Below are 25,792 nucleotides of genomic sequence, written 5' to 3'. Positions count from 1 at the left end.
ACCCAACAAACAATATTGGAAATTAACCCAAGAAAGCTAAAAATCAGATTTTTAGATAGAAAACCCCGACCTAACGTTTATAAATGAAACGCGAACCAAAGGTATAAAAAGTAACAACCTTCGACCCAACGTTTATAAACGAAACGCGAACCGAAGGTATAAAGTTTGAACGCCACAAGGAAGAATCCTTGATAAGTTCACAAGTTCTCTGAAGAACTAATAGAAGAAGCAAACCTCACTTTTTGTATTTTCATTCATGATGTCCATTACAATGAGTGCATGCTATTTATAAAGCATGGCTGAAAATATGACTACCTACTTGCTATGGAAAGGAAATTAAATTGGTTCCAACATTGGAAAGTAAATAAAGTAAAAAAAGGACTAACTAATAAAAGCCTAAAATTAAGGTTGATTTGGTCTGAAATTTGCAGCTCCTCCATGCCAAAAATAGACTGAGATTGGCAATTAAATCACGCCTAAGGAAGGTCTTGAAATAGGTAAGTCAATCAACCAACTAATTTGCATGTAATTTGGCAAGTCAATCATCCAATTAATTGGTATGTAATTGGATAGTCAATCAGCCATAATCAACCATTGATCCATGCCATTGCTAAGGAAATTTTGTGCAATCTGCTCGATGAATAGCTTGGATCAAATTTATTACGCCTTCATCTCCCTTTGGGCCAAGCTTGGAATGCCCTATTTTAGAATCAGCCCAAATCTGTTGAATCAGCCCATTAAGTGCTTCTTTGATCTTCTTGGATCTTGCTCTTGTAATAGACCCAACTGGAACATGCAATGGATTCTTTAATGATGCTTGTTGATTCTCATTAGTGCTAAAATCAGTTTTCTTGATGCAAATGTGGGAGAAAACTTGGATAAATCATATCCTGGATGCAGCCTTACAGTATATGTTTGTAGACTTTTTAAGTTTTTGCTTGGAGGAATAGAGAAATAAGAGGGAAAGAGAGAAAAGAGATAGCTGAATGTAAGGAGTATTGGCTGTAATTTGATGGTTGAATGTTTTAGTGCTTTAGTGGAATGTTGGCCAGCTTTGTTAGGAAGTAGGCTTCCACTTTCATGACTTTCTAGCTCTCCTTGAGTCTTTTTCATCCCTTTAAAACACCCCTCTACTAAAGCTACGAAAATTATGGGAAGAGAGAAGAAAAACTGAATTGATATCCGCCATCGATTGCCTGACTTAAGATAGGAAATGGCTTACGCACCACTAAGGAAAAGAAATGATAATCTAATAGACCACTATACTTAAAGCAAAGGGGACTATCATGATTATGTTTTCCACCTAAGAGATGCATAATCATGATTGTGCATCACATCTTCAACATAATTTAAGGGAAGATAACAAAAGCAATACCTACCCATGTAATAAAACTAATGTAAAAAAAAAAAATAACAATCCTAAAATTAAATTTACCTTAGAAGGTAGCTTCAAGTTGCACTCTAAATGCAGGTATAATTACAACAGACTGTGTGTTTGAAGAACAATAATCAGTGAGTGCATGGGACAGCTATATGTGCATGTTAATTTGAAATAGTTGGATGCCACCATAGAATTTTAGAAAGTTCAAGAAATGGCAATATTTTTAATTAGTTTATATAAAGCCAGCAAGCAATACAGTAATTGTTAATATAAAACTTTAAGGTGCTACTCATCACTTTATGTTATAGTCCTATATATGATGTGTATCATGATCAGTCCTTCTCTTTTCACCTTTCTAGATACGTGTCCCATAATATGATTTGACAAGGCAAGCACTGAAGAACATGCTTAATAGGAAAATGGTGCCTAGTGTTCCCTGTCATCAGCAATAACATCAAGTTAAAAATTAACATGAACCTAAACCTTTACAACAAATTATGTGTATTTTAAAACTATCCGCCCCCCTCAAACATACAAACCCGGAATAGCACTGGTTCTATCTAGACAGCAAAATCAAGGGAAAAGTTAGGAAGCTAAAGAAGGAAAATGGAGCAAAGTGAGAAATCAATTACATTTAGCAAGCAGAGATAGAAGGCCATTGTGAACAACGAAAGAACAAACAGGTTGGCAAGGAAAACACAAGCATAATTCCTCTGGATAACAATCTGGTGAATGTCCAGCTGATGAGGCCTTTACAGCCTTCATGCATGTATGTCTATAGTGGATTAACAAGTTGGATTTTAGTCATTTTGAAGCCAATGCTGACAAGCATATGTCTCATATAGTCCAATCACAGGATGTACCTGCACACAACTATCCTAGCATAATGCCAACAAATGAACAAACAAAGAAAAGAATGATACTGTATCAGAAAACAAGTTTCTCAAACCAGAAAGAAAATGATTGCATGGAAAATGTGTTAAAAGTAAACACCAGAGGCTATGGTAAACGATTAAAAGAAAGAGGAGCACATACTTGGTAGAATAATTATTTCCTATAGCATCCAAGTATGGAACCGGCTGCAAGAAAAGCAAAGCAGGGGATAAACAAACTGCACTTGCTGCTGACAAACATGCCAGTTTCAAAGTGCCAGCCATTAGCACGCCAATATCGCCTGGCATTGTCATCAGGACGAGCAGCTTTTATCTTCAAATATAGCTTACTCATCCATAACAAGTACAGCATTTTCAAGATGGCCTATGTTGCAAAGTCCGTTGATGACATACTCATAAACTTCCATATCTGAATAATAACCAGAGTCTTGCATATCGTCCCATACATTTAACAACATTCCACATTTACCAAACCTAGAAAGCCACATAAGGAATAGCTTATAAGCACTAAGTGATATTCTACATCCAACTTTTGTTGCTCTATTGTAAATCATCATGGCAGCATTGGGCAGACCATATCTGCATAAAGGTTCGATGAAAGAAGTTATACTCCCTGTACTGGGAACAATCCCACGACCTAACATCTCATCAAACATTTCAGGTGCATCTGCCACTTTCCGGGCCTTAAGGAAAGCAGCAATAAATTAGGTAAAAGTAAAAATATGTGGGTCACATTTATTACTCAACATGCCTTTTTTTTTTTTTGATAAGTTATTACTCAACATGCTCTTATAGTACTTCACAGATTCATCAAAGTTTCCAACAGATATAAAGTTAGATATCATTACATTGTAAGCTCCAGTGTCTGGCACACAACCTTTCTCTCTCATGCCCTCAAAAACCTGAACAGCATCATCAATCCGACAAGCCCTTCCTAAACCCTGTATAAGAAAACCTAAACCCTGTATAAGAAAACAGAAAGTCAAGCAATCCGGACTAAACCCATCTGCTAATATTGCTTCTGACAAACTTTCGATTCCGCTAATTCTACCAAATTTCGACCACCTACCGATGATATTATACGTCATAATATCAAATGGTATCTTCCCTTCAATTGAATTCAAAAATGAATTTGTAGCAGCAACATGGGATCGCAGACAGAGACATTTTAAAAGCACATTTAAAGACTGTCACATTTAAATCCAAACTCATCTAGGTTCCCAAAAATTCCTACTGCTTTCAACACGTGATGAGCGCTAACAAAGCTGTCCAACACAATCAATGGCGTCTCCAAATCAAGGCTAATGCCTTCAGTCCTCATCTCACACAACATTTCCATAATAAATGTCAAGAATTTTCTTCTTCTTAGCGCTTTTATAATCACATGGTAACTACAAATGTCCCTGGGTATCACCAGCTGCTCAATCTCCCATTTGAAAAAAATAACCATTGCTTTGCCATCTAAGTTCCCCTGTTCATTACTTTAGCAACAACATCAAGGCAGTAGGAGAGAAGAATATCCAGATATTACATATGATCTAGTCGTCGCGTCAAAACCTTCAATTGTTTTTTTAAAAAAACTTTGTTTTGCAGAAAAAAATGAGTTTTTTTTGGAAAACCCATTATGTTCCTCAACGAATAGCTATTCCTCTTATTTTTTAGAGAAATAAGTATTCCTCTTCGTAGGAGCCAAACAAATGAATAACTATTTAATAAGAATAGTCAATCAATTCGAAAGGTCTATTCCACATACCAAACATGCCATAATTTTTTCTCAATCAGTTAAAATAGAATTTAATGATTTCTATATCTATTTGGATGCAAAACTTTCTTAGAAATTATAAAAATTAAATGAGAAGTAAGACATACCTTTTTATATACATAATCCGGATCCGTCTGTTCATGGGGATACAATGTCAGGATAATCCCTTCTCCTTCTTCTACTAGAAAATTAAATGAATCAACATCAATCCATTTACTGAATATGATAAATGGTCCATACCATGCTTGCGGTCACAACACAGATGCCAACATTATCAAAGGATCAAAATCCAGTTATGTACCTATTTTTGGAATGTCCCAATGATTGGTTAAATCTGTAATGACCAGCAACATGACAATTAGTAATGAAAAACTCAAAATACGGAGGCCTCCTTTCTCTTTGTGGTTGCTTGGGCATTTTACAAACACCTATGATCTTGTTGTGCAAACCCAACAAGAATAGCAACATTCAGCAAAATCCAACGCCAACATTTAGACAAAAAAAAAAAAAAAAAAAGATAATTACGTGTTTCTGGGAAGAAGAGAGCAGCTCGTTATTCTCCCATTATGGGTGATAGATGAATCTCCCATCAATATGCAAAAAAGAAATGATGTGCAATAAACAAACCTTTGGATTTATTTCTTGAAACTTGACTTGCATCTAAACAAAACTCACATTCAATGATTCTCTTCTTCTGGTTCATAGATAAACCTCCCATCAATCTTAATGAAAGGGATGCGGGCTATTTTGAACCATTCTTGTCCTTGATCCTTCTTGCATAGCTCTTTAAGTAGAGGACAATAGAAGATACAAAGTTGCAGGAGCAAGGGAGGGAGGCCATCCTCTGGAAAAGATGTGAGATTTATGCACCTTTCGATCCACAATTCTTCAAGAGAGGTGAGGAATTGAAAGTCTTTGGAAGACAGGTATTTCAGGATCGGGAAGTGTTTAATTTTGAGGCTAGTTAGAGAGGAAGGCATTATCATCCCTGAAAGCGACACCAGATGTGAGGAACCACCATCAATTTCAAGTTGTTTAAGAGAGGAAAGCTTGTGCAATTCTAGCTCAAAAAAGGGCTCATTAAATGCCATATCATGGATAGAAAGAAATGTTAGGTTGGTGGGAAAAGCTACAATGCCTAGGCAGCCTTGTATTTTCAATCGCTGAAGAGAGGTGACGTTGTGTATGCAATTCGGCAGAGCTTGCATTTTCTTACACTTGAAAATCGTAAGTTCTCTCAGGTTGGCAGGGAGTAACCCTCCGTCCAGGAAGGAAACAAGATTTGGACATCCCCAAATATAAATTTGATCTAGATGGTTGAGGTTGTGCATGCCCATGGGTAAGGATTTAAGGTTTTCACAACTCCAAATATCAATTAATTCAAGAGATGAGTTGTGATGGAAGCTCTTTGCTATCGACTCCAACTTCTCACAATCCCAAATTTTGAGGTCTTTAAGTGTTGCAGGTAATTCTCCACTTGATGTTAAGGATTTGAGGGATGGACAAGAACTAATATCCAAGTACTCAAGAAGAGATATGTTGCTACCGCAACTATTGATATCATCCACCAAAATCAGCATGTTCTTGCAACTCCATATCTTTAGCCACTTAAGAATTGGAGGTAGTTGCCCTATTGCAAAGTGCATCAATGAAGGACAATAACCAATACAAATCTCCTGAAGATGCGCGCTGTTGTACATCATTGCATTGGGTAAAGATTCCAGGACCTTGCAATTTTCAATCTTGATTTCTCTCAGTTTGGATGGAACTTCCACGTCTTTTGCCACCAAAGAAACCAGTTTGGAACAATCACGAATCTTCAAAACGCCAAGACATGGGAGATGTTGTAGTAATCCCACATCATTTGACCATAAATTCGTCAGCTCCTCACAATGTGCAATCGTTAAATCTTTCACGTTTGTTTGTTAGTATAGGGATTTAGCCATGCGAATGAATGCAGCACAGGTCTTAGAACCTTGCCTCAAGGTCTGTAGCTGACGCCTCAATTGAGTGATATGGGAACGGGATGGAGATGCATAGCGAGTGGCCAATGTTGACCATACTTGTGCTGATGTTTTGCAGCTATAATCTGGGCAGTCACAGTTGCAATAAACCAGCTGAGAATGCACTGGTCTTTCTTCTCCCAAAGAGTGTATTCTGGATTCAAGACTTCAGGTAGTGTCTTGTCGGAGGGTGCGGGAATGAACTTTGGTGGGCATGGCTCGGAGCCATCAACAATTCCCATCAAACCATTGGTCTTTAGGATGGGTTCGAACTAAAATACCCATCCTAGATAATTACTATCATCCAATTTTGATTGACAAAGGTGTGCAATATTGGGCATAGAGAAAGCAAGAGCAGAGGAGCTTGATTCGGCCATGGAGGAGTAAGAACAAAAATATATAGAGAAGGTGTTAACCGAGAGGCTCTAATACCATGAAAGAAAGCAAAAAAAAAACTTGTTTTTGGGCGGAATAATCTCTGCTGCTTTCTCATTGAGCTTAAATAGAAAAGAGTTACAATTGTAGTTGATCACATCAAGCTAACAAGCTAATCTTGATGTGATAAGATAATAAACTAAGAGGGTTAATACAAAAGGGAGACTAATTACAAAAGAGAATTATCCGTAAGAGATTTGGTAGAATTGATCTGGTTGTATTTAATAACAATACCATAAGTATGAGTTTCTGTAGAATTAGATAACTCATAAAAGGGAGGCTCGTTTGCAATCATGTCTAGACGGGATTGTAGACGAGAGCAACCAGAGAGGCTCGTCCAGACGAGAGGATCACTGGGAGTCACAGAGGGGCTCGTTTGCAATCTCGTCCAGACGAGATTGCAGACGCGTGATATGCTGCTGCTCTTCCTTAACAGAAACCTGGTGACTGGGTTTTTTTTACTAGGTTAATTACAAAATGGTCACTTATGAAAAAAGATTGATGGAATGGCTGAAGGACACAGAACAAGTTAGTGGGCTGAAATTGTTAGATTGGAAACATTACTAACAATATACAAGGTGAATATAGAGAATTAATATGTCCAAATCGGCTGCTGTTAAAGCTACATCGCAGAAGGGATAAGAATTTCTTTTTGAAGATGCATCGGGTTGCCTTTGTTTTTGTTATTTTGCTTTTGCTCTTTTTTGTTGGTGGTTACAACAATACTAGTGGTAGTAAGATGATTTCCTTTATCTAGTATTGTGCACTCTGTTTGAAACATCTTGTATCCACTAGAAATTGTTTAAGAAAACTTGTGTTTTAGATGTTCATTATTTGTCAAGATTCTTCTCCTTATGGATTTGTCTTATTTTGTTATGTTTTAATTAAAATTTCTGAGATTTGCCAAGATTCTTCTCCTCACTCGAGTTTCCTAAGTGAAATATTTTATCATTTTACTGAATGGTCCGAGTAAATTTTGCATTTGTGTTATCATAATCAATGTATAATCTAGAGATTAAAGGCTGTGCTTTTGTGAATGTCGAAACCCAAAATTTGAACCCATGTCTTTACAGCCACCATAAGGCTCATATGAGCCACTACAAAACATGACTTACGGTCAGGGAGACTAAGCTTTTGTTAAGGCTCTTCCCTTAAAGACACAAACACAAAAAGCAACTTCAATCTTAATGCTATAGCTTAATATACGCAAGTGGCTAGATTGGAACCCTTTGTCATTCTCACTAAATCTAGTTCTCATTGAATTGAAATTCTATGTACCAACTTACAAAAAAACACAAAGAAATTCTAGGTACCCAAGAGGAATTCTGGATATACATATTTTGCTTTGTGCCTTTGACCACAAAATCTCATACTTCAATCATATATAGAAATGGAACCCAAATGTCTGCATCGGTCACACAGAGAGATCCATAACATCGAGATTTTTGATGAATAGATCCATAACATAGAGATTACATAAATGTTTGCATCTTCAACTATTACATTACTCCATAACATAGAGATCAAATTCAAACAGAAACACAAATTATGCCAACATCAGAGGAATGACTTTAAAAATACACAACAAATTAGTAATTATGGTTACTTGATCTCTCAACATGGAATTAATGACATGCATCAGAAGACGGATACTTGAGAGCTCAACACCAGTAATAGCACTGTTTCTTGCTATGCGTCACCGGTGGTGGAACTGTTCTGTTGTGTCTGAGAGAGAAAGAGAGAAAATGTTGGGTAATGACAAGCAATAAGTAAAGACCAAACTTTCTAGGCAGCCAAACAAGTGCAAAACTACGACAATACAAAAGCCTAAGCCTCAGATTAAAACAATTTCATAGAGACTACACTCTCATAGTATATTTAAAACCATCACAAGCACATGCATATTTCTTTGCGGAATTCGTAATATAAAACAACAAAAACGAAAATCATGATAAATAAATAGCAAGCAAAGAAATGAAATTGAAATTTTAATCTAAGGCGTGAGATATCAAACTCAAGAGAAAGAGAAACAGACAGAGTAATTTAGCAAAACTATTGATAAAAGCTACCCAAAAATTTCCCCCATCAAGGATCTTGGCTTGTTGAACTTCTTCTTGGGAGTTGAGGTGCAGCGCTCTTCCCCTATTCTTCACTTATCACAGCAACAGTACATTGCTAACATTCTTACTCGGACAAACATGCAGTTAGCTAAACCCATTTCCTCCCCAATGTCGGCAGAATCACCTCTCAGCAAATTTGATGGCACTTCCATGTCCGATCCCATCCTATTCCGAAGCACGGTTGGTGCTTTGCACTATCTCTCCCTCACTCGCCTGGACATAGCTTTTGCTGTGAACAAAGTGTCCCAATTCTCTCATGCTCGTGTACATTGGACTGCCATTAAGAGGATTCTCATATATCTGAAGCACACCATCTCTTATGCTCTTCTCATTAGACCTAGCTCCTCCGCTCAACTGGTTGCCTTTTCCGGTGCCGACCAGGTAGGATGCCCTAATGACAAAAAATCCACCTCTGGCTACTACACATTTCTTGGCTGTACTCTCTTATATTAGACAGCCAAGAAACAACCTACTGTGTCTCATTCCAATACGGAGTCTGAATACCAGGCCTTAGCCAATGCCACTGCAGAGTTGATTTGGATTCAATCCTTGCTCAAAGAACTTGGGATCTTTCTCTCGGCAGCACCCATTCTCTATTGTGATAATATTGGTGCCACATATTTAACTTTAAATCCTGCCTATCATGCCCGCACAAAACACATTGAAATTGATTATCATTTTGTGCGGGATCGGGTTGCTAAAAAGACTCTTCTTGTTAAATTTCTCTTTAGCAAAGATCAATTGACTGACATTCTTACTAAGCCTTTGGTCTCTACCCGTTTTGCTCACCTTCGTACCAATATTAACGTTTGTTCTCAACCGTTAGGATTGAGGGGGAGTATTGAATTGAATTCTTTAGCTACATGAAAGGTCAAAGCTCCAGCTCAAGTTACACCACCATACCGAGTCAGGTCTACAGACACCATACCAAATCAAATCACCATACCTCCTCTTCTCTAAGTTTCTTGTTTTTTTTGGTTCTTGTAAGAAACTGCTTTCATTGTTTGTACTTTTATATTCATTCATTGTAGTCCGTACATACTTTATGATAAATAGAACAGAGGACCAAGTCCTCATGCAGCAATTACAAACATATCACAGTGTTTTTATTTTAATTCGTGTGTAATTGTCTTACTTATCAAAAAAAAAAATTGTCTTACTTTATTTGCCGCAATTGTGACCATTTTTGCACAACATAACAGATAAGGGGAAATGAGAAAATGCTGGTAATCGCTAGTAAATGAGGGAATGGATTGAAACCTGCTTCACATCCCGACAATGATCACATCGTACTGGCAATGGCGGTGGAGTTTCGAGGATTTCCTTGGGAAATTTGGCTCGAACATTAACTACAAATTCCTCTTGCATGTTCGTTAAAATTATTTTGCCAATGCTGTTCCGATTTATTATGGGAATTTCCTTCAGCTTGTGGCAGCATCGGATTTCCAATTCTTCCAAATTCTGCATTGCTCCTTGCTCCATTGTCCATGTCTCCAATTCCTTGAGCATCCAGAGCTTCAAACTTTTTAGTGATTGGAAGCCGCCATTCGGGTACACCATTTCCTTCCCATTGTAGGAATCGGCCAATAGCTGAAGGACAGAAAGCTTTGGCAGCCTCGCAAGGATTGGCATGGGATCTTTTTCCAGCTTTGATACGGACAAAGTAAGAACTTTAATACTTTGAGGAAAGTACTCACTATGTAGCTCCGGTAAGTTTCCAAGCAAATACAGGTTGGTGAGATTCTTTAGGCTTGATAGAGGCTTTAATTCAAGCTTTGAAGGTCGACCATCCTCGTCCTTGGATCTTAACCTCAGAGATTCAAGCCCTTCGAGGTGTGCAATCCACGCATTTAATTTGTCAACGGAGTCATGATCTAAATGAAATGTTAGACCCAATTTCCTGAGATTGATTGATCTATCCAAACCATTCTCCACTGGACTATTGTTGTCCACAAATAATCCCCACAGCGTCTGGAGCTTAGTAAGAGAAATATTGTTGCGATTTTCCATGTCAAGGCGTATTTCATTAAGACACAAATGCCGCAGGTCTTCCATCTTCCAAATAGAATTGGGTAGAGAGCTGATATAGGTGTGCTTCACATCCAAGGTTTCAAGGTAGCGCAGCTCACTAACAGAGTGGGGAATCGTATCCAAGAAGGTCCATCTTAAACCCAAGTACCTTAAGAGATAGAGTTGCCCCAGATTTTGGGGCAATGTAGGTTTGTAAACACGTTCTAGATCAAGCACCTTGAGCAATCCAAAGCCTCGATGACCAATGACTTCACTGAGAAAGTTTCCTATTCCCACCACGGGCGTATCTTTCTTTTGAATGTTGAAGGACAAGTAAGAGCGCAGATGTTGCATGTGCGAGTATTTACGGGAATAGTTTTTGATGTCACAATGATCAGCAACACTGCGAACACCAAACTTGGGAGATGCATCACTACTTTCGTCATCTGGCGCAGTTGGGTGGATGTGGAGAAGGCCAAATATATCTTCAGCTTTTGACAAGCAGAAATCATATAGGATGCCAGTCATACGGCATGTTTTGGCACTCCGATCTTTTCTCCTTTTTACTATTTCAATCAACCCTTTGTTTTTAAAATTTGTCAGAATCCCTTGAGCAATTTCCTCCGGATTCCGATTATCAGTTACAATTAGCCCTTCTGCAAGCCATAAACGCAATAACCTTCTCACTGGAATTTCATATCCTTTTGGGAAAAGCCCAAAATAAAGCAGGCAAGGCCTCGACCCGGAAAGCTGCTCACTATTCATCAAGGCGAAGATTTTTGAGTCCCAGTGCTCAAGAACTGCCAACCATTCTTCGTAGCACTTTTTTGTGGACAGAAAACGACCAAGCACCAGGATTGCCGAAGGTATGCCTTCGCATTTCGCAAGAACTTTTCTTTTGAGCTTATCTAAATCAGAGGACTCAACATTATCTGGTAATAAGCGTACCTTTTTCAAGAACAAATGCCATGCGTCCTCGTCCTGTAACGGCTGGAGCTCATAACATAAACTTTGATATCCATCCATAAAGCCCTTGATGAGGCATTCGTTCTCAGAAGTCGTTGTCATTGTCATTATCACCCTGCTCCTGCTACCATCACCTACGTCTGATAAGGCAGAACCTGGTCTAGTCTTGAAAAGATTTGGGTTTTGCACATTATCGACCACTATCAGCCACCGTTTCTTATGCAAAATCTCACAGATCTTCTTTTCCATTGATTCTCTTTCGGTAGATTCCATATCAACCACCATTGAATCTTCAGTAATCTTCTGCAAAATGCTCCGGAGATTGGATACATGGTCGTCAGAGGCAGAAACCCATGTGCGAAATTCAAAATGACGCTCAATCTCGCGACTCTTATATATTTTCGTTGCAAGTGTAGTCTGGCCGGAGCCAGATTGGCCTGAGATTAAGATGAACCCAAGATTTGGGCAGGAATTAGTGTCAGTTAGCCAGGTCACCATCTTTCCCTTCTCCTCTTCCGAGCCAATGACGTCTGATTCTTCACGTGGATGGCTTTGTCTGCTCACACCTAATTCGTCAATAGCATGATTAATCTCGGATACGATCTTCTTCATCTCACTTGCAAAGTCTACTCTAGCCTTCAAATTCAATATCTGACGAAGGATGAAAATGTACCTCCGACCGAAGCCCATTCTCCTTTCATGCATTCTTCGCGGGACAACCGTTTCAGTAAAATCCTCCATCTTGTAAACAGCAGCAAGAAGATTTTCCAACAACTTCTCAACTTCACCATTGATGAGGAAATATTTATTCCGCTCTAGATCTTTTCTTATGGTCTCCGCTACCTGAATTATCGCCCTGTCGATAATGTACGATTCTCCATAGGACCGGGCTTTGAGTTGCAGTATGACTGAAGAGACGACTTCCACAACGTCCAGAAAATCCATTGAGAGGAGCAATGAGGAAGGAATAGTTTCATGTGATATAGAGATGAAAATGAATTTTGATTTGTTTTTTTAAAAAATATTCAAGAAAGTAGGGGTGTCAACCCGGTCCGGTTTTCCGATTTTTGGCCAAAACCGGAACCGGAACCGGAACCGGGGTACCCCGGTTACCGGCCGGTTCCGGTTTTACCCGATTCGGTAACCGGTTTTTGAAAAAAATTAGTGTTTGGGGCTTATTTTAGGTATTGGGCCTAAAATAAGCCCATTATTTTTTTTTCATAAGTTAGCTCATTTAAGAAAAAGCTATTAATCTTTTTGTCTAAATTAAAGAGGCTTTATTGTGATTGTTTCAAATAATTAAAAAATAAACCTAAAGAAGCCTAAAAATCTTAAAAAATCAATGTTTTTGCCTATATGAGCTTTAGAAATAAAAATTCAAATTTTTTAAAATACCCTAAAAATCATTTTTAAACCTTCAAAACCAGAAAAGTGAGAAACCTAATTGCCTAAGGTCCTAAACGCTGCATAAAAGACAAAGAATTAAAAAATATATATATATATTATTTAATAAAATAAGATCCGGTTCCGGTTTTTACTAGGTGCCAAAAACCTGGACCGGAACCGGGGTCCCGGTTTTTTTTTTTTTTGGCAACCGGAATCGGAACCGGTCCCCAGTTTCCCGGTTCCGATTTTTCGGTTATTTTTGACACCCCTACGAGAAAGTTATATGATAATATGAAAAATATATATATATTGATTTTTTTCTTTAGAAAAATTGCAAAAAAAAAAGGGTTTCCAAATGTAGGACTTTCTTCTCGTAGTTTTGGGTCGAAGAATCGCGAAGTTGAGCTTCCATTTCAGCGAAAAAAAATAATAATAAAGTAAAGCTTTCTTGCTTTTATATAATATTGATTACTTTTTTATTTTTTAATAAAATATTTACTATAATTTTTTTTTAAAAAAAAATTAATATAAAAAATCTAATGTATACCATATTATTAAATTACAAACCAAAAATCATAATCCTAGTCTATTGTCAAACCAATCCTAAATATTAAATAACTTAAATGCTCTGATAAGACGTATATGGTGGGGTTGAGTATTTAGGAGGAGCAGGTGGGCAAGATAGCTATGTTTGGGGAGAGCAGGTCCGGTACTGTAGCTGGAATGGTACTGTTCTAGCTACAGTACCGACTGACACGTGGCGCCAAAAAATAATTTTTTATCTTTTTTTTTTTAAATCAAAATATTATAAAAAATAAAAATAAAAATAAAAATAAAATAAAAAAAAAGGGGTGGGAAACGCTGGGGTGGTTCCAGCCACCCCTTGGCCAAAATGGGGTGGCCGGACCACCCCATTTTTGGCCAAGGGGGTGGCTCCAGCCACCCCCTGGCCGATCTGGGGGTGGTCGAACCACCCCCGTGGACAAGGGGGTGGTCCGGCCACCCCTTGGCCCAAAAAAAAAAATAAAAATAAAAATAAAAAAGCTGACATTTGGTCAGCTTCGCACTGTGCCGTTCCAGCTACAGTGCTGGACCTCCATTTGCCAAAGGTAGCTGATAAGGCTGTCATTTTGTCCATTCACGTCCTTTCTTTCCTTTTCTTTCTCCCAACAGCTTTAACAGCCAGAAGCAACGTGGCATTTTTTTATAAAATACTTTTTTTATTTGTGATTTTAAAAATAACATTACAATTATGAAGACATTAAAAAATATTAAAAAAACACATAATATTTATTACATTCATAAAGTAAATAAGAAAATTTCATGACAGGTCAAAGGGCAAATCAAATGACGGATTAGCATTGGTGAGTGATAGCACGCAATTGTGTCGCACAAATTTAAAAAATAAAAATAAAAAATAAAAAATAAAAAGAAAAAAGAAAAGATGCTTCGAATCTCAAGGAAATTTTTGTAGCATATGTCAAGAAAACCTAGAAGAAAGCCTCCTTTGTATTTCTGGCCATCTATGGGGGAGGAAGTCACAGCTCTCTCCTCCCACCTATTTCCCCCTTATCCCCTTTTCCTCTTTTTCCCTCCCCTTCTTGCTGCCTCTTCGGAGGTCCTATTCGCTTTTTTGGAGGCACAATCTTCCTCTTCAGAGGCACTATCTACTTCTTTGGAGGCATTTTCTTTGCCCAAAAGCACCACCAGCCCTTTCTCCACCGCCAGCCACTCAGTTACAGCTCTTTACCGTCGTTCACAGCTAAACTCTTGTTTTACAGCTCATCCTGATAGAAGGAGTTTTCATAAAAAAAAATCTTACAAATTGCTACAGAAATGGAAGTTCTCTATAATAAATTTGAGCAAAACTTGTCTTTTAAAGTGTCCTGTTTTTAAAGGAAAAACAATATATAATAACTATAATTAATTATAAAGGTTCATTTGAAGTGTTTGTTAGAGATGCTCTAAAAGAGTGTAAAACGTGCAACAAGGAGGTACTTGGAGGGGTCAAACTATCACGTTTTAAGGTTTCGTGGTTTAAGAGCACTAGCAAGAGTTTTTCTTTAATATTTTATAAGTTTAGGGTATAAAATTATTTTTTACTTCCCTATAAAAATATATTTTACAAAACTAAGTGTCAAACAATAGTTGTGTGCCCCCCCCCCCCCACCCCACCAAAAAAAAAAAAAAAAACATGTTGCAAAAAAACTACAACCTTCTGTAATTTTTTCAATAGTCTAGGTTTTTTTGTTTTTTTCTTTAATACGAAAGAGAAAAATTAAATTTAAATCCTTAAGAAAACTATATATAGGCATTAAGAGGTTGTTTGTTAATCACCCTCCCACCACCAAATACTATTCACATTTTTTTTTTCTTAAAAACAATTAACATAAAAACATTTTCATTTTTTATATTATAAGGGGGAGTGTTATGAATGCATTCAAGCATTTGGTGGATGACCATTTAGTTCAATCTCTTGGAATTCTACACATTCATGTCATCTTTTAGAATTCTCATAACATTCATGTAATACATTGATGTAGCATTTTGATTCATGTACTACCCTTTCATATTCATCAACTTTCCATTATGATTCCACGCCTATAAAATAGAGTATTGAATAGTATTCCATGCCTATAAAACACACAATAATATAGAAGAATCATACATAGTTCCTGAATAACTAGTTTCACATATTGCAATTTCTTTATCTTGTATTGTCATTTTCTTTAATTTTACAACACGTTATCAGCACGAAGCTCTAGCCAATTGTTATGTTTTTTTGAGCTTTAACATCAAAAGCTATCCGTGAGGTATTCTCAATTCATTGTAAGTTTCTTTAACATTTAATAATCTTATTATCTATTTTGTTAATTAACATTCTAACATATGCTTAGAAATTTTTAGTGTTTTAAGAATCATATTATAACATTTGCATATTATAATTCATGTGAGATTTATATGAACTAGAATGTTATCATACTAATGCTATGAATATGATGTCTTATAATTTTATATGCCTGAAGCATATAAAAACTGAGTACCTTTCGGTAAAGGATTCATTTACCTTGTGGAATAATTTAAGGGAGAGATACGAGCACCAGAAGACAGTTATCCTCCCAAAAGCTCGTTATGATTGGATGCACCCGAGGTTGCAAGATTTCAAGAGTGTTAGTGACTGTAACTCTGAACTCTTTAAAATCAGCTCACAATTAAAATTGTGTGGAGAAAAAGTCACTGATATGGATATATTAGAAAAAACATATACCAAATTTCATGCCTCGAATGTGCTCCTGCGGCAGCAATATCGAGAGCGTAATTTCATAAGATATTCTGAACTGATATCTTGTCTTCTAGTGGCTGAGCAAAACAACGAGCTATTAATGAAAAATCATCAATCTCGTCCAATAGGTTCTACACCATTTCCTGAAGCAAATGGAACCTCATTTCATGGTAATATAGGAAACCATGGTCGTAGATGTAGACGTGGTAGAAAAAAAATTATAGAGGTCAAAGGAAACGTATTCATAATTCTTGCAAAATAAATACTTCATACTACCAGAAGTGGAACCACACTAAGGCAAAATAAAATGAAAATAAAGCTTTACAGAATAAACCTATAAAGAACTATGAAGATAAATGTTACAAGTGTGGTATGAAAGGACATTGGTCACATACCTGTCGTACGCCTAAACATCTAATAGACCTATATCAAGCCTCCATAAAAGAAAAGGGGATTGAAATGAATTTTGCTAATCACAGTGATCCTGAAGATTCTCCAGTTTTTCTTGATACTCTAAATGGAGATGGTAACACTCATCTTGATGTTTCTGATTTCTTTGTAGACTCTAACACAAATACTGATATTTTGATTGATGATGAATATGTTGTTGTGCCAAATACTACATAAATTAATAGATAATATTTGATACGTTTTACTCGCAAGTGCACAAAATTAAACGATAGTATAGTGCAGCAAGTACGAGGTCGATCCCATGAGGATTGTTGATTTTATTTAGAAGTGATTAAAATATCAACTTGTCACTGCATTGATATTGTGAAAAAGAAATAAAAAGATATAAAGATAAAGTAAAGGTAAAGGTAGGCTTTGATATCTACCACTAATCATATTAAGATAATATAACAATATGCCAATGATCCAATCATATTATGAGTACTTAATGGTTGCCAATCTAAGGGCATGAGTGTCTACTCCTTAAGCTATTGATTTCCCTAGGCAACGAATTAGGTATGGGTGTTTATTCTAATTATTTTATTTCTTAAAGTATTTAGCATGGGTGTTTATTAAGTTGTTTTTAAAAAAAACATAAATCTGTGAAAATCGACAAACACATGAGGTTTAGGGCATGAGTATTTAATCCCGGTTCCCCATATTGATTAACCCAAGAATCCGGTGTGGATATCTTTTGTTACTCTTATTAAACCCAGGACTCGGTCATCCAAATTGATTTAATTAACTAATCCATACCACATGCATATAATGGCCAGTCACATATATATGAGGAATTCAATAAAACAGGAATTAATCAAGTTAAACAACACAATATGATTATCACAAAGGCGCCAATATTGAAATATTAAATAAACATAATTAGGATTTTAATTTAGCCCTCCTTAAGAGTTAGTTATGTATAATAAAAATAAAAGAAAAGAAAAATGAAAAGAAAGAACCGAAAACCGTTCCTAGAAGTAGCCTCCAATTCCTCTCCCCAAAGTTGTCTCCTTGAAATTCTCTCTTAAATTGTGAGGCTTAGAGGTCTATTTATAGGGTTTAGGAGAGTCCGAGAAACCCTAGTAATCCTAGTCATTTCGGAGATTTAAATCCAAGTCCAATTAGGATAAAGAAAACCTAAGTTCAAATCGGAATAGGATTCGCCCAGAATTGCGGTCCTAACTTGCGGCGTGATTTTGGCATTGCGGCACTCCAAATTAGGAAAATACTATTTCACAATGATTTATAGAATTTTAAGTTATCTTTCCAATGCTACTTGAATCACCTCAATCTAATATTTGAGCTAAAAGTTATGATCAAAATACCGAGAGGTATGCAGAATCCAATTTTGAATCCAATCCGATTTTGACTCCAATTTAAGAAATTCCGATTTAATCATTTCCTTTATTTGATTAAACTTAACCATGATTGGCTAAGCTTAACCATGATTGGCTAAGCTTAACCATATCTTCTAGGTCTTCTCAATTTGCCCTTTAAGCTTGAAACTTTTCCGGAAACGCTTTCTTTTCTTCCAAAAACCTATAAAACAAAGAAAATACAAAAATGAAGTAAAATAGCATGAATTAACTAAAACTAAAGGATTAAAACATGTAAGTTAAGAGCTAAAAATATGATATTTTAGCACTTAACACACCCCCAAACTTACATATTGCTAGTCCCTTAGTAATACAAAACTAAAATACAAGTGAAAAACAGAGAACAAAAAGATAAATCCATCTTTCGTGGAATGTACGATTGCATTTAGCATATGCAACAAGCCTTTTTAAATCCCTAAGAATTCCCTAGAGGATGAATGAAGTCTCGTGAGGGTTTTCCAGAAATGTTACCCACAAACATCATGCACAGTTCATGTTATTCCAAAAATTAAAGCATCACTTCAAGATCATGATTTTCATTCATTAGCAAGCTTAAAAAGATGAACTCCATCTTCACAATGGATTGAAATCTCAAAGTTCATTTACTTACAAGGACATGCTAAAACATCATAAGTTTGAAAGCAGTGTAAGGTGAACTAGCACAAAATTATGAGGCTTCCAATTCTTTCCAACATGTAATATCTCCATATCTCAAAATTCATTGAATTCCCTATTAGAATGAACAACAATGACATTTTTTTTTTTTGGTCAGGTTGTGCAATGTTTGATTCCTTTAAGCTTTCTAATTGACCCATCTAGTGAGTATTAAGTCAATGACTCCCAAACCAGATGGTTTTAGGGCATTAGTTGTAGAGACACCCCTAAGGACCTACTAACTCGAGTCAAAGAGGCTACAAAACCAAACTAACCATGATATTGATCAAATCCAAATTTTTCACCTTTTGACGTGAACACTCAATGCTTTGTGGCAAGAGGTCCAGTTACTCAGTGAAAAGCCCATCAATGATCATTTATTTTATACTTGTATATGTACCATATTTAATCTTACCAAAGCTCCAATCACAACCAAACCAACCAGGAACAACAAAGTAGATTATTTTGAGTTTATATATATATACTCACGGGGTGCCTGAACGACGAGTATAATGTCTTGACAAACGAGACTTCTGTCTAGCTGGTGTTTGGTGTTGGATTTCATTGTGATCGTCGTCCTCAGCTTCTATTCTTACGTCATCTACACATGCATATTACATTGCAATTGTGTTATATACAATTGTGTTAGATACGAATAAAGTTTATTTACCAAACAAAATTACTAGCCCTTAAAATGATATTCATCTCGTAAGATAATCGTGTTACTCAAATAGAAACAATAAGAATATATTGTTATCTGATCGGCTATCAACTGAGGATCTCACAATCACTCGGGCTGGGGACTCTGCATCTTGCAAATTCCTGATAGTCGTCACCTCTGGCTCGGAGCCCATCCGTCTCGACCTCTCAAGGCTGCGAATCCGAGCCTCATACGTCGCCATCTGAGCAGACATCTGCGCTAGTCTCGCATCTATTTGCTCAATGTGCTTCTCCCTCTTAACTTTAATGGCTCTTTCAAGTTTTTCACACGAGACCATCCCGCCACGGTTCTGCAACCATCCATTTAACCATTTCAAATTTTCAATAATAAATATTGTTTTCCGAGGTTTTTTATTTATTTATTTATTTTATATATATATATATATATATATATATATATATATATATATTATTTGTGTTGTTTATTGATGTTTTTTATTTTAAGAAAGAAAACAAAAGGCAGAAAAATACAAATTTTAGGATTAATTACCTTTTCCTTTCTTTCTTGTAGGCAAAGCTGTACTCAAACTCAGCTATTTTCTTGTTACAGAATCGTTCATCAATACAAATTCGGAGCTTTCATTCCAAATTCTTTATTTGCATATAAAAAATTCATTACATTAAATAAAAATCCAACATAAGAAAAATAAATTACAAGATATAATCCTAATGAATCTTTCCCATATTTGGAATATTGTTCATTTGAAAAGATTGACAATCGTGAGTCAAGTAAAACTTGTTTATTTTCAAGAAATGAGATAACAAAATATCAATCATCCTGATACCATTACCACTACTGACTACTTCCCAACTACAGGACTAAAGGCAAACCGATCATTGGAATTTGGAAACTCCAAAAAAAAAAAAACTCAGATTGGTGCAGACTACAAAATGGAGGGAAGTCTAGCTGTAGCTTCGGTAGATTGGGCTGTACATGCAACTCTCTGCATACTTAACAAGATCTTTGGGACGAGGGAGACGAGAAGCAAGACCTGTAAATCATCAATTAAATTATATATTAATATTAAAAAGAGGCAGGGATCCTTTTGTAACAGCTGATGATATCAGAAAGAAACTCTCACCAAGTTCATATGCCTTAGCAGTTAGCAGCGACTTTAGCAGCAATGTGGGCTGATATCTTTCTGATATTAGAGAATGGTGGATAAATCAGTCCCTTATCAAAGTTTTCCTGTGTGGTTTGTGCAGCCAAAGCTTCGGCTGTTGCAAGAGGGGAAAAAGATTTAAGTAGTTGATAATCCATGAATCATTTGGATAAAACAAATGAAAAAGAATAGAAAGAAAAGAAAATTAAGAAGCATGTATGCCTCCATATAACATTGATGTTAATGTACTTACAGGCTGCCAAAAGCATGTCATCATGCACTCGGATTGCGCCAGAGATGATCAAACCCAAACCAAAACCAGGAAAGATGTAAGCATTGTTGGCCTGAATGAAAGGGATTAACAAGTAAGCGAATAATATCCTAAAAAATTTCGGGTAAAGAGAGTCGGTTATGATAATATAATATTGTTTAGGACCTGGCCGGGCACAAAAACTTTCCCATTATACTCAACAGGGTCAAAAGGGCTTTCACTGGCAAAGATTGCTCGACCCTGCACATTGATAGAGGACAAGGGTGGAGAGGGTTAAAAAGAGTTGTGCTAGTTCATTTACCCTTAACATTCTGCTGTCAGATGCAAGAAATGAGGAGTTTTGAATTAAAAATCCAAGGAAAAGAAACAGATGTTTACCTCACGCCATGTGTAAGCTTCTTCAGCTGTACATTCAGACTGTGAAGTTGGGTTGGAGAGAGCAAGAGAGGTTTCTACAAGCCAATACTCACCAATGTCAATCTCAAACTCTTCCTGTTACAATATTGTGCGTGTGTGTGTATATATATATATATATATATATATATAGAGAGAGAGAGAGAGAGAGAGAGAACCAACCTTATTCAGAGATGCCATGTGTCAATTGTACTGAATACCTCTCAATGTGAGGGTTGCTCGTATTATATAGAAAATTGTCTAGGTAATTACAAGCTGTATCTCAGCGATTACAGCAATCTAGGGACCCCAATAAGGCAACTAAAATCTATCTATTAATTACAATATACTATAGCTATAATACAAGAACATGCCATAACTAGAAAGACTAGTTATGGCTAAATATATATGGACCGTATCTGATTGACATCCCCCCTCAAATTGATGCTGGTCGATCAAGAAGCATCAATTTGCCCACAAGAAACTGATGACGTTGTCGTGTCATAGCCTTCGTGAAGACGTCAGCAATCTGGAGATCAGTGGAAACATGAGGAAGAGAGATAACACGAGTGTCCAAGGCTTCCCGAATAGAATGACAGTCTACCTCAATATGCTTCGTACGTTCATGGTAAACAGGATTAGCAGCTATTTGAATGGCACTAGTATTATCAGCATGAAGAGGAGTAGAATCAGTTTGAGAAAAACCAAGCTCAGCCAAAAGCCCACGAAGCCAGACAATCTCAGAACAAGCAGCAGACATTGCCCGGTATTCGGATTCAGTAGATGATTTAGAAACACGAGCTTGCTTCTTACTCTTCCAAGAAATCAAAGAATCACCAAGAAACATGCACCAACCTGTGACAGACCGCCGAGTGTCAGGACATCCTGCCCAATCCGCATCACTATAAGCAACAAGGCGAAGAGAAGAGCCAGTTGGAAAGAACAACCCACGGCCAGAAGAGCCCCGAAGATATCGAATGATACGCCGAACAGCAGCTAAATGAAGATGGCGGGGAGTTTGCATAAACTGGCTAACCTGCTGTACAGCGAAGGAAATATCGGGCCGAGTAATAGTCAAATAATTCAAGCTGCCTACCAACTGTCGAAACACAGTAGGATCAGAGAGAAGATCACCCTCCTCACTTCGATATTTCACATTAACCTCCATAGGAGTATCCACCGAAGAAGAATCTTGAAGACCAGCTAGACTAATCAAGTCCTGGGTATATTTGTGTTGATTCAAGAATATACCAAAAGAATCAGTGTGCACCTCCAACCCCAAAAAATACGTAAGAGGACCAAGGTCTTTCATATGAAAAGAGTCTTGAAGATTCCGCTTGAGATGTGCAATCAAACTGGAGTCGGTTCCCGTAATAACGATATCATCCACATACACAAGTAAAAGAACAATACCAGTTTGAGTCTTGCAAAGGAACAAAGAAGAATCATATTGGCTTTGGACAAAGGAGAAGCGAAGCAAAGTAGACCTGAATTTTTCAAACCGTGCCCGGGGAGCCTGTTTTAAGCCATAGAGAGACCGCTTTAACTTACACACAGCGGTAGATGGAGAAGAAAACAACCTCGGAGGAGGAGTCATGTAAATATCTTCTTTGAGATCACCATGAAGAAAAGCATTTTTGACATCCATCTGGTGAAGTGGCCAGCCTTGGGAGGCGGCAATAGAAATAATTGTACGCACTGTAGTCATCTTCGCAACTGGAGCAAATGTCTCCTCATAGTCTACCCCATATTCTTGCCTATTCCCAAGAGCAACTAAGCGGGCCTTATACCGATCCAAAGTCCCATCAGAGCGAAGCTTAATCGAGTAAACCCATTTACAACCAATGGCTTTAACATGAGAGGGGCAAGGAACCATGTCCCATGTATGATTGTCCTGGAGAGCCCGAAGTTCCTCATCCATCGCTTTCCGCCAACATTCATATTGAACAGCCTCGGAAAAACATGTAGGAATGGAAATAGAAGATAAAGTAGCAGTAAACGAAGTGTGGGGAAAACCATACCTATCAGGAGGGCGTGATACCCTAGAAGATCGTCGAGGACCAAACTCATGAACTGTCTCAGATGGCGGATCAATCGGAGGAGTTGTCGGAACAGTTTCAGAAGAAGGGTCAGTCTCGGGAAGGGGCAAAGTTGGTAGACGTCGAGTATACACAATTCCAGGTTTGAACCGCTCAGGCAAAAGAGGCAATTCATCAAAACAAGGTAGAATACTAATCTCAGGCGATGATTCAACATGTGTAGAAAAGAAATATTGATGCTCAAAGAACACAACATTACGAGAGATACGAAATTTGTCAGAACAAGGATCATAACAAACATAACCTTTGTGAGAAACACTATAACCCATAAAGGCACATTTAACAGACTGAGCAGAAAGTTTGTGACGTTCATGAGCAGGTAAATGAACAAAACAAACACATCCAAAAGTATGCAGATTAAGATAGCTAGGATGCTGATGATACAAACGATAATAAGGAGAATCAAAATGCAAGACCTGAGAGGGCAGTCGATTAATTAAGTAAACTGCAGTAGATAATGCCTCAACCCAGAATTTAGAAGGAACACAGGACTCAAGTAATAAAGTACGAACAACATCCAAGAGATGGCGGTTCTTTCGTTCCGCCACCCCATTTTGCTGAGGAGTATAAGGACAAGAGCGCTGAGAGACAATTCCTTTGTGACGTAAGAAATCATGAAACTCGTGGGACATATATTCTCCACCAGAATCAGACCTCAAAATCTTAATGCCTGTAGAAAATTGATTCTCAATATATGCTACAAAGGTCTGAAAAACAGACAGAACCTCAGATTTGGCCCTAAGAAAATAGACCCAAGTATATCGACTGAAATCATCTATGAATGTTACAAAATATTTATATCGAGCATGAGAAATGACAGGAGAAATGCCCCATACATCACTATGCACAACATCAAAGCATTTTGTAGCACGACTACCATGAGAAGAAAACGAAAGAGTTTTACTCTTACCAAGTTTGCATACAGAACAATCAAATGACAAATTTTGAGAAACTCTTTCTTTATTGCCTAACACACCAGAATTTAACATATGAGACAGAATAACAGAATTTGGATGACCCAAACGTTTGTGCCATACTTCGTTTGGAGTGTTAACTGTGCTACAAGCCAAAGATAAACAACTAGGAATTGAAAAGTGCAGTGGAAATAGTCTGCCAACTTTAGGCCCCTTCGCGAGTATCTTCCCCGACACCTGATCCTGCACAAGACAACCATCACGAGAGAAATGGACATCACAGTTTTTTTCAACTAACTGGCCAACTGAAATAAGACTATTAGAAAGGCCAGGAGAGACATAAACATCTCTGAATGAAGGATTAATATCTCCTACTTCATTAATAGCTAAATGACTTCCATTAGCTACTTGAATATGAGATGAACCATGATATGAACGAACATTGCAAAGAGTATCAGACGATCTGGTCATATGATTGGATGCTGCAGAATCAATAAGCCAAGACTTAGACGAAATAGTACCATTACCTTGGAGCCCTAAGGCAGAGAAGGCTGACATAATCATCTGCTGGACCATTTCAGGAGTAAGAACAGCTGATCCGGCCGTAGAAGAAGAGGCTGAGGACATCACTGAAGCAGAAGAGGTGTTTACTGCAGCCTGATAGGCAGTAGCTTGACGATTCTGAGGCCGAGTGGGACATTCTTTGATAAAGTGGCCCGGTTTCTTACAGTAATTGCAAGATTTCTTTGCACAATTGGCCGCAATATGACCATATTCCTTACAGCTGAAACACTGGACCTTACGCATATCCTTACCCTTCCCTTTCCCATAGGCTGCATAGGCTACTGGATTTGGGTTGGAATTGTGCTGGAACGTAGCCTGCGTGAAAAGACGCTGCTCCTCACGGAGTAATTCTCCAAAACAAACATCCAAAGATGGCGAAGGATCCCGATTCATTAAATTTGAGCGAGTAACCTCAAATTCAGGGCGTAATTTCATCAGGAATTGATCTCTCTTGCTCTGTTCATGAACAGCCTGAACAGCAGACAGAGATGCAGCAGGTACCTTCGCATAAACCATATCAGAAAATTCTCCCCACAAATTTTGAAAACCAGAAAAATACTCCGGAATGGAGAGATTGCCTTGAGTGTAATTAGCAATCTCATATTCCAGCTGAAAACGGCGTGCGGTATTATCCTGGTGATAAACCTTCAGCAAATACTCCCACATAGTCTTTGCAGTCTTATAGGGCCTCAGATTGAGCACAATAAGAGGATCAACAGACCCTAAGATCCAAGACATCACACGTGCATCCTTGACCTTCCACTTAGCCAAATCCTTAGCTTCCGTAGGAGCTGGATCACTACCGTCAATATGGCCCCACAACTCTTTTCCCGTAACAAATAATTGAAATTGGAATTCCCAAGCAGAATAATTTTTTCCAGTAAAACGGACCCCAAAAGTCTCGCTAGAAGACATAATGAAATCAAAAAATTAGAAATTAAACAACCTGATAAAGAAGTAACAAGCCCACCAGATCTGTTGGACAGCAAGCCCAAGTCCACTCAAGTCA

General features: G+C 37.5%; 3 protein-coding genes, 1 non-coding gene and 1 pseudogene across 5 annotated transcripts in view; all 5 read right to left on the bottom strand.

The window, feature by feature from the left end:
- Nucleotides 1-2,428: 2,428 nt before the first annotated feature.
- LOC148583697 (small ribosomal subunit protein mS81 (rPPR8)-like) lies at nt 2,429-3,801 on the bottom strand (annotated as a pseudogene).
- A 912-nt stretch (nt 3,802-4,713) lies between these two features.
- LOC132190909 (uncharacterized) lies at nt 4,714-6,281 on the bottom strand. Its single transcript, XM_088510767.1, has 2 exons — nt 6,060-6,281; nt 4,714-5,853 (listed from the first exon to the last, which is right to left on the bottom strand). Exons 1-2 carry the CDS (start codon nt 6,279-6,281, stop codon nt 4,714-4,716), a joined length of 1,362 nt encoding a protein of 453 aa, XP_088366893.1.
- Nucleotides 6,282-7,831: 1,550 nt separating this feature from the next.
- Nucleotides 7,832-12,515, bottom strand: LOC132190908 (disease resistance protein RPM1). Of its 2 annotated transcripts, XM_088510599.1 has the most exons (3): nt 12,244-12,450; nt 9,855-12,136; nt 7,832-8,199 (listed from the first exon to the last, which is right to left on the bottom strand). In XM_088510599.1, exons 1-3 carry the CDS (start codon nt 12,359-12,361, stop codon nt 8,164-8,166), a joined length of 2,436 nt encoding a protein of 811 aa, XP_088366725.1. In that variant the 5' UTR covers nt 12,362-12,450; the 3' UTR covers nt 7,832-8,163. The 2 variants fall into 2 exon arrangements, with proteins under 2 accessions (XP_088366725.1, XP_059461914.2); XM_059605931.2 differs by having other exon boundaries at nt 9,855-12,515.
- Nucleotides 8,301-8,374, bottom strand: LOC132191167 (small nucleolar RNA Z267). Its single transcript, XR_009441198.1, has one exon. It is a non-coding gene; the product is annotated as a small nucleolar RNA Z267 (small nucleolar RNA).
- Nucleotides 12,516-20,340: 7,825 nt separating the features above from the next.
- Nucleotides 20,341-25,792, bottom strand: part of LOC132190461 (NADP-dependent malic enzyme) — a 61,754-nt gene continuing 56,302 nt past the window's right edge. The window contains exons 16-20 of the transcript XR_015909126.1: nt 21,192-21,265; nt 20,979-21,053; nt 20,796-20,886; nt 20,522-20,657; nt 20,341-20,431 (exon numbers count right to left, since the gene is read on the bottom strand). The gene's annotated coding sequence lies outside the window, so the exon portion shown is untranslated. The remainder of the gene's footprint in view (nt 20,432-20,521; nt 20,658-20,795; nt 20,887-20,978; nt 21,054-21,191; nt 21,266-25,792) is intronic.

Source organism: Corylus avellana, chromosome 9 (genome assembly GCF_965113065.1).
Source record: "Corylus avellana chromosome 9, dhCorAvel1.hap1.2, whole genome shotgun sequence".
Classification (NCBI taxonomy): domain Eukaryota; kingdom Viridiplantae; phylum Streptophyta; class Magnoliopsida; order Fagales; family Betulaceae; genus Corylus; species Corylus avellana.
Note: the sequence above shows the minus strand (reverse complement) of the source record. Positions and strands in the feature narration are given on the sequence as shown.